Source organism: Manis pentadactyla, chromosome 1, assembly GCF_030020395.1.
Source record: "Manis pentadactyla isolate mManPen7 chromosome 1, mManPen7.hap1, whole genome shotgun sequence".
Lineage (NCBI taxonomy): Eukaryota > Metazoa > Chordata > Mammalia > Pholidota > Manidae > Manis > Manis pentadactyla.
This window is the reverse complement of record NC_080019.1, coordinates 167,928,179-167,940,068: the sequence shown is the minus strand read 5'-3', so window position 1 is coordinate 167,940,068 and position 11,890 is coordinate 167,928,179. Positions and strand designations below refer to the sequence as shown.

At 40.4% G+C, this 11,890-nt stretch overlaps 1 protein-coding gene across 1 annotated transcript in view; it reads right to left on the bottom strand.

Moving 5' to 3' along the window:
• Positions 1-1,680: 1,680 nt before the first annotated feature.
• Positions 1,681-11,890, bottom strand: part of CD96 (CD96 molecule) — a 110,568-nt gene continuing 100,358 nt past the window's right edge. Inside the window, 2 exon segments of the mRNA XM_057488611.1 lie at positions 1,681-1,789; positions 11,637-11,763. Coding sequence (XP_057344594.1) covers positions 1,681-1,789; positions 11,637-11,763 — 236 coding nt within the window.

Here is an 11,890-nt window from a genome sequence, read left to right as displayed (position 1 = left end):
GAAGCTACAGTGTATTTTATGACCTAGCCTTGGAAGTCACACTCTGGTAATTTTTGCAGAATCTTACTAATTACATACCAAGCCTGAGACTGGTACTCATTCAGGAGCGTGTGTAAGTGCGTGACCCTAAGTGTGAATATCTCTCTAAATTTTACTCCCAAGGCACTTTGCTTGCTTTACTCTAGTCCTGGCCAGATAGACAGTCAACTTTTTTCAGAGTCAGAGAGGACTATGATGCCAGAATCAAGGGGGATGTCTCAGAGGCTGGCTGCCATGAGCTGAGCACTTGGCCAAGATCCTGATGAGTGAGAAGGGACCTGCACTGGCCTAGTAACTCTCAGTTTTGGCTGAACACCAGAGCCACCTAGGGGTGGTGACGCCTGGACCTCAGTCTATTTAACTGATCTGGGGGGGACCACCATTATTGTTAAAACAAAAAACAAAAAAAAAAAAACCTCTCCAACTTATTCTCATGTGCAGTTGGGGATAAGTACACTGCAAATGAACTAAAGGTTCCCTTTGAGGCTTAAGGCCAGGCAGACTTTGCCTATTTCACTTATCAGCAACATCTGTTTTTCCCTCCTAGGGCAGGAGTGTGTGGGAGGTTCAGAGGGACAAGGGACATCAGTAGTTTATTTGCCTAGAAACTGTTGCTGAATACAGAGCAGGTCTGGCAGAATAGGTTTCTTCTCCATCAGAGAAGGAGAAGCTTGAGCTGTTTGGTAAAAGATTGCTAGGAGCAGGGTTAATTCATCAATGCTAGTCGGATCTGAGGCTCTTTCTCTGTTTCAAGAGAGATCAAAACAGGAAGACTGAGTGAAGAGCAAAGTCCCCAAATGAAAGACAGAATAATGGGAGGTAGAAGAGTTGGGTTGGGGTTAGGCTGCCTATTTACTTTATATAAGTTTGGTAATGGCTGCACACGCACATACACAACCATGTACACACATATCCAGAGGGAAACTTATAATTGTAGAGGCCAGTGAAGTGTTTTATCTACTAGGTTACTGCGTTGATGGCCACTTATTCCTCTGATTTGTGCTCATCCCATGGGACAGGAGCCTGGGCCGAACACGGTGGGGAAAAGGGTAAAGGAGGATTGAAACGGGGCTTGTGGGTGAGGTATTCTGCTTTCCTCCAGTGAAAATCAACAACAGAATTTCAGTACAAACCCTAGTTGCAGTCTGCCATTATTTGGAACTCTTGCTGGAACTTTCACATTTTCTTGTAATATTTCTAGGGAATGCAAAAAGCCTCACTGATGATCAAAATTTTGGCAAATAGTTTAGAATGTTGGCAGATGCTCAAAGAGAAGAGGATCTGGCATGGACATATGCTTGAAACCATTGTCATTACCTCAATCAGACAATTAAAATAAAAAATAAAAACACTGCAAGTATTTGTTAATGACAGCAGCTAATTTGCACTTCTTACATAAGCAAGAAAATCCCTACAGATTGCACTGAGTATGAGCATGACATCGCCTCTCACTCTGGTTTCAATTGCAGGTATATGCAGATGAAAGGGGGTGAGTTGCTGAGAAAACAGGTCATTCATGTCTGACATCCATTTCAGCTGCAGTAGAGACTTGGCTGGAGGGCGATTGTATTAACGAAGCACAATATTCACTTTCTCATGGAATTCTAGCAGAGTTCTGCTATATGCCAAAGTCTCAAAGGACTAGAGGGAGTCCATCTCGTGACAAGGCAGATCACTTCCAATGGATTCTTGAATGCAAGGGTACTTGATGGGAGGTGGAGGAGGCTTGAAAGGTGGGGGTCTTTCCATACTAGGAATGAAATGTTGTTCTTTTAATGCTAAGAATGAGAGGCAGTGATCTTTTCAATGTAGGAGACAGAGAAAGAAAAAAGAAACACACCCAACTAGTTCTCTCAGACATTTTCCCTGGCATAACCTTCTGGTTTAATTCTATCATGAGAATATCATTAACTGATATTTATACGGCATTTTATAGTTTGCAAAGCATTGGTATCATATTATTTACTGTGTATCTAGGAATTGGGTATTATTGTTACCATTCTGCAGATAATTCTGAGGCTCAGGGGTTCTAAGCAACTTGCTCAAGAGAGCCAGATCAGTAATTCAAGTCTCTTAACCAGAACCTGCCCTCTCCGTGGCAAAGGCTTGCTAATATAAGAAGCATTTATTTTATGTAGGTTAAAAGATTCCTCCAGAAACACAATTTTTCAATTCTTGGACTAAAGACTAAAGCTTTTCAAATAGTCCCTTTGCCAGCCTTTCCCCGCTCATTCCCCCGACCCTCACTGTGTTGTGTGGGGAGATGGTGGAGATGGGAAGTAAAGCTCCTCAGAGCCCCTGAGTTGGGTGGTGATGGATGGGTAATGCCCGAATCCCTTCTCTTTGGATCACTGAACTTTCTTTATATACCGTCTTTATATAAAATACTGTTCCATGCTAGCACAACTCATCTTTTTCAGAAATGCTTCAAGCACACAGGTGAGTGTGGGGTTTTACTGTACAAATACAAAGATAGCCCCCTCTCATTCAGTTCTGATATCAAGAAACAAAATACATCTGTGAGCAGATTTATGTTCTTGATGCAGATACCTCTACGCCTTGTGTGTCAATCCATAACACCTTGATTTCTCCAGATAGATAGATAGAGAGCGAGCTTCTCATCTCTATGTAACACAGACATTCCAATGCAGAACAATAAAAACATTAACTACCGAGGCGGAGCCAACATGGCGGCGTGAGTAGGACAGTGGGAATCTCCTCCCAAAAACATATATACTTTTGAAAATACAACAAACACAACTAGCCCTAAAAGAGAGACCAGAAGACGCAGGACAGTGGCCAGACTGCAGCTACACCAGCGAAAACCCAGCGACTGGTGAAAGGGGTAAGATACAAGCCCCGGCCCTGCGGGACCCGAGCGCCCCTCCCCCCAGATCCCGGCGGGAAAAGAATAGGCAGAGCGGGAGGGAGACGGAGCCCAGGACTGCCGAAAACCCAGCCCCAGCCATCCGGGCCAGAGCGCAGACACAGTACATGCCCAGGGGGCCCTGGTTACTGGGGGAACAGGGAGTAAGACCTCTGAGCGGGTGCTGAAGCTGATGCCCCTGTGACAAAGAAAAGCGGGGGCTTTTTGAAAGTCTTAAAGGGACAGGGACTTAACAGCTTGACGGAAACAACCCAGGTCACAGTACAGCAGCTGGAAATTACAGGGAAAACCGGGTGCACTAACCCCCTGGGCAACAGCTCTGAGACCCCTCACGGAGGCAAACAGTCAAGCAGCCCCCCCATCCATCACCCCACCGGGCGCTGCGAAAGCAGAGAAGCAGCCTGAGACAAATTCCGCCCACAGAAAGGGAAATTTCTCCCTTCCGGCCAGGCAAGACACAAAGACCCAGTCTACACGCAATTACCCAACACAAGCCACTAGGGGTCGCAGTTGCCCCAGTAAAGAAAGGCCAGTAGTAAGTGAAAATTTTGGCCCTCCCAGCTGACAGTCAATAGCACCTGTCAACATGAAAAGGCAAAAAAATATGATCCAGACAAGACTAACCCAGACAGCTTCAGCATCTGCTACATCTTCCCCTGAGAAGGAATCTGGGGAGATAGATTTAGCCAGTCTACCTGAAAAAGAATTCAAAACAAAAGTCATAACCATGCTGATGGACTTGCAGAGAAATATGCAAGAACTAAGGAAGGAGAATTCAGAAATAAAACAAGCTCTGGAAGGACTTCAAAACAGAATGGACGAGATGCAAGAGACCATTAATGGACTAGAAAACAGAGAACAGGAACGCAGAGAAGCTGATGCAGAGAGAGATAAAAGGATCTCCAGGAATGAAAGAATTTTAAGAGAGCTGAGTGATCAATCTAAAAGGAATAATATAAGAATCATAGGCATTCCAGAAGAAGTAGAGAGAGAAAAGGGGATAGAAAATGTCTTTGAAGAAATAATTGCTGAAAATTTCCCCAAACTAGGGGAAGAAATGGCCTCTCAGACCACAGAGGTACACAGAACTCCCATGACAAGGGATCCAAGGAGGGCAACACCAAGACACATAATAATTAAAATGGCAAAGATCAAAGACAAGGACAAAGTATTACAAGCAGCCAGAGAGAAAAAAAGGTTACCTACAAAGGAAAACCCATCAGGCTATCATCAGACTTCTCAACAGAAACCCTACAGGCCAGAAGAGAATGGCATGATATACTTAATGCAATGAAACAGAAGGGCCTCGAACCAAGACTACTGTATCCAGCACGAATATCATTTAAATATGAAGGAGGGATTAAACAATTCCCAGACAAGCAAAAGTTGAGGGAATTTGCCTCCCACAAACCACCTCTACAGGGCATCCTACAGGGACTGCTCTAGATGGGAGCACTCCTAAAAAGAGCACACAACAAAACACCCAACATATGAAGAAGGGAGGAGGAGGAATAAGAAGGGAGAGAAATAAAGAATCATCAGATTGTGTTTATAATAGCTCAACAAGCGAGTTAAGTTAGACAGTAAGACAGTAAAGAAGCTAACCCTAAACCTTTGGTAACCACAAACTTAAAGCCTGCAATGGCAATAAATTCATACCTTTCAATAATCACCCTAAATGTAAATGGACTGAATGCACCAATCAAAAGACACAGAGTAATAGAATGGATAAAAAAGCAAGATCCATCCATATGCTGCTTACAAGAGACTCACCTCAAACCCAAAGACGCGCACAGACTTAAAGTCAAGGGATGGAAAAAGATATTTCAAGCAAACAACAGAGAGAAGAAAGCAGGTATTGCAATTCTGGTATCAGACAAAACAGACTTCAAAATAAAGAAAGTAACAAAAGACAAAGAAGGACATTACATAATGATAAAGGGCTCAGTCCATCAAGAGGATATAACCATTATAAATATATATGCACCCAATACAGGAGCACCAACATACCTGAAACAAATATTAACAGAACTAAAGGAGGAAATAGAATGCAATGCATTCATTCTAGGAGACTTCAACACACCACTCACTCCAAAGGACAGATCCACCAGACAGAAAATAAGTAAGGACACAGAGGCACTGAACAACACACTAGAACAGATGGACCTAATAGACATCTACAGAACTCTACATCCAAAAGCAACAGGATACACATTCTTCTCAAGTGCACATGGAACATTCTCCAGAATAGACCACATACTAGGACACAAAAAGAGCCTCAGTAAATTCCAAAAGATTGAAATCCTACCAACCAACTTTTCAGACCACAAAGGCATTAAACTAGAAATAAACTGTTCAAAGAAAGCAAAAAGGCTCACAAACACATGGAGGCTAAACAACACGCTCCTAAATAATCAATGGATCAATGACCAAATCAAAATGGAGATCCAGCAATATATGGAAACAAATGACAACAACAACACTAAGCCCCAACTTCTGTGGGACGCAGCAAAAGCAGTCTTAAGAGGAAAGTATATAGCACTCCAAGCATATTTAAAAAAGGAAGAGCAATCCCAAATGAACGGTCTAATGTCACAACTATCAAAATTGGAAAACGAAGAACAAATGAGGCCTAAGGTCAGCAGAAGGAGGGACATAATAAAGATCAGAGAAGAAACAAATAAAATTGAGAAGAATAAAACAATAGCAAAAATCAATGAAACCAAGAGCTGGTTCTTTGAGAAAATAAACAAAATAGATAAGCCTCTAGCCAGACTTATTAAGAGGAAAAGAGAGTCAACACAAATCAACAGTATCAGAAATGAGAAAGGAAAAATCACAACAGATCCCGCAGAAATACAAAGAATTATTAGAGACTACTATGAAAACCTATATGCTAACAAGCTGGGAAACCTAGGAGAAATGGACAACTTCCTAGAAAAATACAACCTTCCAAGACTGACCCAAAAAGAAACAGAAAATCTAAACAGACCAATTACCAGCAACGAAATTGAAGCGGTAATCAAAAAACTACCAAAGAACAAAACCCCCGGGCCAGATGGATTTACCTCGGAATTTCATCAGACATACAGGGAAGACATAATACCCATTCTCCTTAAAGTTTTCCAAGAAATAGAAGAGGAGGGGATACTCCCAAACTCATTCTATGAAGCTAACATCACCCTAATACCAAAACCAGGCAAAGACACCACCAAAAAAGAAAACTACAGACCAATATCCCTGATGAACGTAGACGCAAAAATACTCAACAAAATTTTAGCAAACCGAATTCAAAAATACATCAAAACCATTGTACACCATGACCAAGTGGGATTCATCCCAGGGATGCAAGGATGGCACAACATTCGAAAGTCCATCAATATCATCCACCACATCAACAAAAAGAAAGACAAAAACCATATGATCATCTCCATAGATGCTGAAAAAGCATTTGACAAAGTTCAACATCCATTCATGATAAAAACTCTCAGCAAAATGGGAATAGAGGGCAAGTACCTCAACATAATAAAGGCCATCTATGAAAAACCCACAGCCAACATTATATTGAATAGCGAGAAGCTGAAAGCATTTCCGCTGAGATCGGGAACTAGACAGGGATGCCCACTCTCCCCACTGTTATTTAACATTGTACTAGAGGTCCTAGCCACGGCAATCAGACAAAACAAAAAAATACAAGGAATCCAGATTGGCAAAGAAGAAGTCAAACTGTCACTATTTGCAGATGACATGATACTGTACATTAAAAACCCTAAAGACTCCACCCCAGAACTACTAGAACTGATATCGGAATACAGCAAAGTTGCAGGATACAAAATCAACACACAGAAATCTGTGGCTTTCCTATATACCAACAATGAAACAACAGAAAGAGAAATCAGGAAAACAACTCCATTCACAATTGCATCAAAAAAAATAAAATACCTAGGAATAAATCTAACCAAAGAAGTGAAAGACTTATATTCTGAAAACTACAAGTCACTCTTAAAAGAAATTAAAGGGGACACTAACAGATGGAAACGCATCCCATGCACATGGCTAGGAAGAATTAATATCGTCAAAATGGCCATCCTGCCCAAAGCAATATACAGATTTGATGCAATCCCTATGAAACTACCAGCAACATTCTTCAATGAACTGGAACAAATAATTCAAAAATTCATATGGAACCACCAAAGACCCCGAATAGCCAAAGCAATCCTGAGAAAGAAGAATAAAGTAGGGGGGATATCACTCCCCAACTTCAAGCTCTATTATAAAGCCATAGTAATCAAGACAATTTGGTACTGGCACAAGAACAGAGCCACAGACCAATGGAACAGACTAGACAATCCAGACATTAACTCAGACATATATGGTCAATTAATATTTGATAAAGGAGCCAGGGACATACAATGGCGAAATGACAGTCTCTTCAACAGATGGTGCTGGCAAAACTGGACAGCTACATGTAGGGGAATGAAACTGGACCATTGTCTAACCCCATATACAAAAGTAAACTCAAAATGGATCAAAGACCTGAATGTAAGTCATGAAACCATTAAACTCTTGGAAGAAAACATAGGCACAAACCTCTTAGACATAAACATGAGTGACCTCTTCTTGAACATATCTCCCCGGGCAAGGAAAACAACAGCAAAAATGAACAAGTGGGACTATATTAAGCTGAAAAGCTTCTGTACAGCAAAAGACACCATCAATAGAACAAAAAGGAACCCTACAGTATGGGAGAATATCTTTGAAAATGACACATCCGATAAAGGCTTGACGTCCAGAATATATAAAGAGCTCACACGCCTCAACAAACAAAAAACAAATAACCCAATTAAAAAATGGGCAAAGGAACTGAACAGACGGTTCTCCAAAAAAGAAATACAGATGGCCAACAGACACATGAAAAGATGCTCCACATCGCTAATTATCAGAGAAATGCAAATTAAAACTACAATGAGGTATCACCTCACACCAGTAAGGATGGCTGCCATCCAAAAGACAAACAACAACAAATGTTGGCGAGGCTGTGGAGAAAGGGGAACCCTCCTACACTGCTGGTGGGAATGTAAACTTGTTCAACCATTGTGGAAAGCAGTATGGAGGTACATCAAAATGCTCAAAACAGACTTACCATTTGACCCAGGAATTGCACTCCTAGGAATTTACCCTAAGAATGCAGCAATCAAGTATGAGAAAGATCAGTGCACCCCTCTGTTTATCGCAGCACTATTTACAATAGCCAAGAATTGGAAGCAACCTAAATGTCCATCGATAGATGAATGGATAAAGAAGATGTGGTACATATACACAATGGAATACTACTCAGCCATAAGAAAAGGGCAAATCCAACCATTTGCAGCAACATGGATGGAGCTGGAGGGTATTTTGCTCAGTGAAACAAGCCAAGCAGAGAAAGAGAAATACCAAATGATTTCACTCATCTGTGGAATATAAGAACAAAGGAAAAACTGAAGGAACAAAACAGCAGCAGAATCACAGAACTCAAGAATGGACTAACAGGTACCAAAGGGAAAGGGACTGGGGAGGATGGGTGGGTAGGGAGGGATAAGAGGGGGAGAAGTAGGGGGGTATTAAGATTAGCATCCATAGCGGGGTGGGAGAAAGGGGAGGGCTGTACAACACAGAGAAGACAAGTAGTGATTCTACAACAGGTTGCTACGCTGATGGACAGTGACTGTAAAGGAGTATATAGGGGGGACCTGGTATAGGGGAGAGCCTAGTAAACAAAGTATTCATCATGTAAGTGTAGATTAATGATTAAAAAAAAAAAATGCAGTTCCTATGTGGTGACCTCTAATGAGTTCTACACAATGATATAAAGGACATATAACAGTGTAGGCAAAGGGTCTGTTTGTGTTTATACAGAGGATCAAAGCCTAATTTGGCTACCCCGAAAATGAACTAAGATACGATGTGAAAGAGAACTTCCAACATCAGCACTCTCGGGAAGACTCATGACAGAAGATGATCATCAAAAAACCCCAACAAAGTTCCACGCACTGCTACAGCTGTAGATGCACTCATCCCACCAGCTCCTGGACTTGCCATGGGAATGAAGGAGATATCTAAGCTGGCCTGTGCATACAGTAAAACAACAAATTTGACTGGATCTATACTGTTGGAACTCAACCAAGAATTAGGAGAAGTGCAAATTGTAGCGCTCCAAAATCTTACAACTACAGACTATTTACTGTTAAAAGAACATATGGGATGTGAACAGTGCCCAGGAATGGGTTGTTTTAATTTGTCTGATTTTTCTCAAACTGTTCAAATTCAGTTAGATAATAACCATCATATCATTGATAAGTTTTCACAAATGCCTAGGGTGCCTAACTGGTTTTCTTGGTTTCACTGGAGATGGCTGGTAATTACAGGTATGATTGGGTTATGTAACTATACTCCTATTATGTTAATGTGTGTGCGCAATTTAAGTAGTAGCTTAAAATCTATACATGCTGAAGTTACTCTACAAGAAGATATGTCAAAGAAATAATCAATCTTCCCATGTTTTCTTCCGCCTGCTACTTCTATTGCTTTTCTTCTTCCTTCCTAATTACAACGAATTCTTAAATAGAATTCGTGCCTCATATCAAATTTACCGAGTATCATAACTCCTCCAAGTGGTAAAGATACCTCAAGACAAATGCTGGGCATAGAAGCCACAGGGCATAAATATGCAAAGAAATAAAAAGCTAACCATTTCAAACAATAAGGCTTCCCTCTCACTTACCAACTTCACATTTCCCTGTATGGCCCCGGAAGATGACTGGTTAGCCAGAGACGGGTAAGATTCCTCAAGGGAGGAACAACCTAAGACAGGCACAGTCGCAGGGGGGTCATCAGGTGAGAAATTGGGGATCAACAGAGGTGAGGCTTAGAACCTCACCCTCCCTGTTCTGAGAGAAATCTTCTGCATATGTGGATGTTTTATTGCCCTTGTCTAGCTTGGATTAACACATAGTCTACAGGCACACACCTGATCATCTACATTTGCTCTCTTACAACACTAAACTATGTTTTCTACCTTTAGGTTGTATCTACCTACCACTTCAGCATTTTATTAAAAATAATAAAGAGAGAAATGTGGTATCCACATATAAATCAAGTATAAAATCAAATGTGTATTCATATTTGAACTGACTGTTTATAGTTCATAATGCATGAGCAAAACCAAAAGTTTCTGTGATGACTGCCCTTGTACTGTTCACCATGTAACTTATTCACTATGTAAGAATTTGTTCTCCATGTAAGAACTTGTTCGTTATGCTTCAGAAGATTGGAGACTGACGAAAATTAGGCTTGGGGTGGATTAATGATTGTGCATTGAGCATTGACTCCCCTATACAGAATTTTATTGTTGTTAACAACCATTTGATCAATAAATATGAGAGATGCCCTAACAACAACAACCAAAAAAAAAAGTACACACTTCCAATTGTAAAATAAATAAGTAACCGGGATGTAATGTATAGCATAAGGAATATAGTCAAAATATTGTAACAACTTGGTATGGTGATAGCTGGTACCTAGAATTATCATGTATATAAATGTTGAATCACTGTGTTGTACACCTGAAACTAATGTAATGTAATACTGTGTGTCAACTACCCTTCAATAAAAAATAATTATCTAAAAAAAAAAAAAAAAAAATACAAAAAAAAAAAAAACATTAACTAAGATTTTCAGATCCCCAGTTTCTCACTTTAATAGAAAAATCTCTAATGCCTATTATCTAGCTTTCTGATGTTTCAATGGAGACTTAATATATATCAAAATGTGGATAAAATTCTAAGAAATGTGCAGTTCTGTTTTTTTCAGGGAAACTATGAATTCCTCAAAGTAATTTGGTGGCCAAGTGCAGTCTGTAGACAAGGATCTAGAATTTCTGACTACTGGGTTAGTGTTTTATTTGCCATGCAATACTTCCTGTACATGGTTATAGAGTTTTCAAAGATACTCTTAAGAAAAATGGAAGTTATTGCACAATGGTCAAAGTTATCTTAGTAGTAGTATGACATGTAGAAGATCAGCTCTGCATATTACAGAGAGCTCTGCTAATCATGGCCTAATCCAGACTGATCCAAAATAGTCAAGTCAGAGTGAAGCTTCACCAACCTTACATGCCATTTCAGATTGCTGAGTGTTGGGAAAAGAATATTGGAGAATATTAGAAAAAAGAGAGGTGATGCATTGCTTACTTTCTTTACCCCTTGGGAAAAAAGGAAAAGGGCAGTAAAAGCTCATTTTGCTGGAAAGCAGTTGGAAATTTCTTAAAATTGCCTTTTTCACTCAATTTTATACTTGATCTTCTAGACCCAGCTGGGCCTTGGCAGGTCAGAGATGCATGAAAATGAAAAAATAATGAAGATTAAAAGGAAACTCAGTTTCAGTTTTGAGGTGAGGTGAGCCTTAGTTCTCATTTCATGCCCACTGACTTACTCCGTCTGAGGAGTGTGACATCCCGAACGGGCTGATGGGGGTACCAAGTCTGAAGTTGTGGATCTAATCCCAACTGTGTGGTGCTGGGAAAGCTACAGAGCCTGTCTGAGTTCCTGTGAGCCTTATTTCCTCAGTTAAATATGAGAGGAATGCCACATAGGAATGATATTTAAAGTGCCAAATGAGTATTTCATACTAAAAAATTATTTGTTCCTGCATATCCTAATATTATATCCACATTTCTTTTTGGTATTGACACCATTTTCTCACTCCAAGGCCAAGCAATACTATGCAGAAAAAGAGCAAAGCTGCTATAATCACTGGCCAGGATATTCTATCTTTGGGCTTGTTAACTATAATACCTGGAAAGAGCATAGAGAGAGGCAAACTTTAATGCTAAACTTTGGCAATTGGAAAAGAAGATTAATCGAACTATTTCTCCTACCTGAAACATGTTTTCTTCGATGATCATGGGTGTTCATCAACCACAGT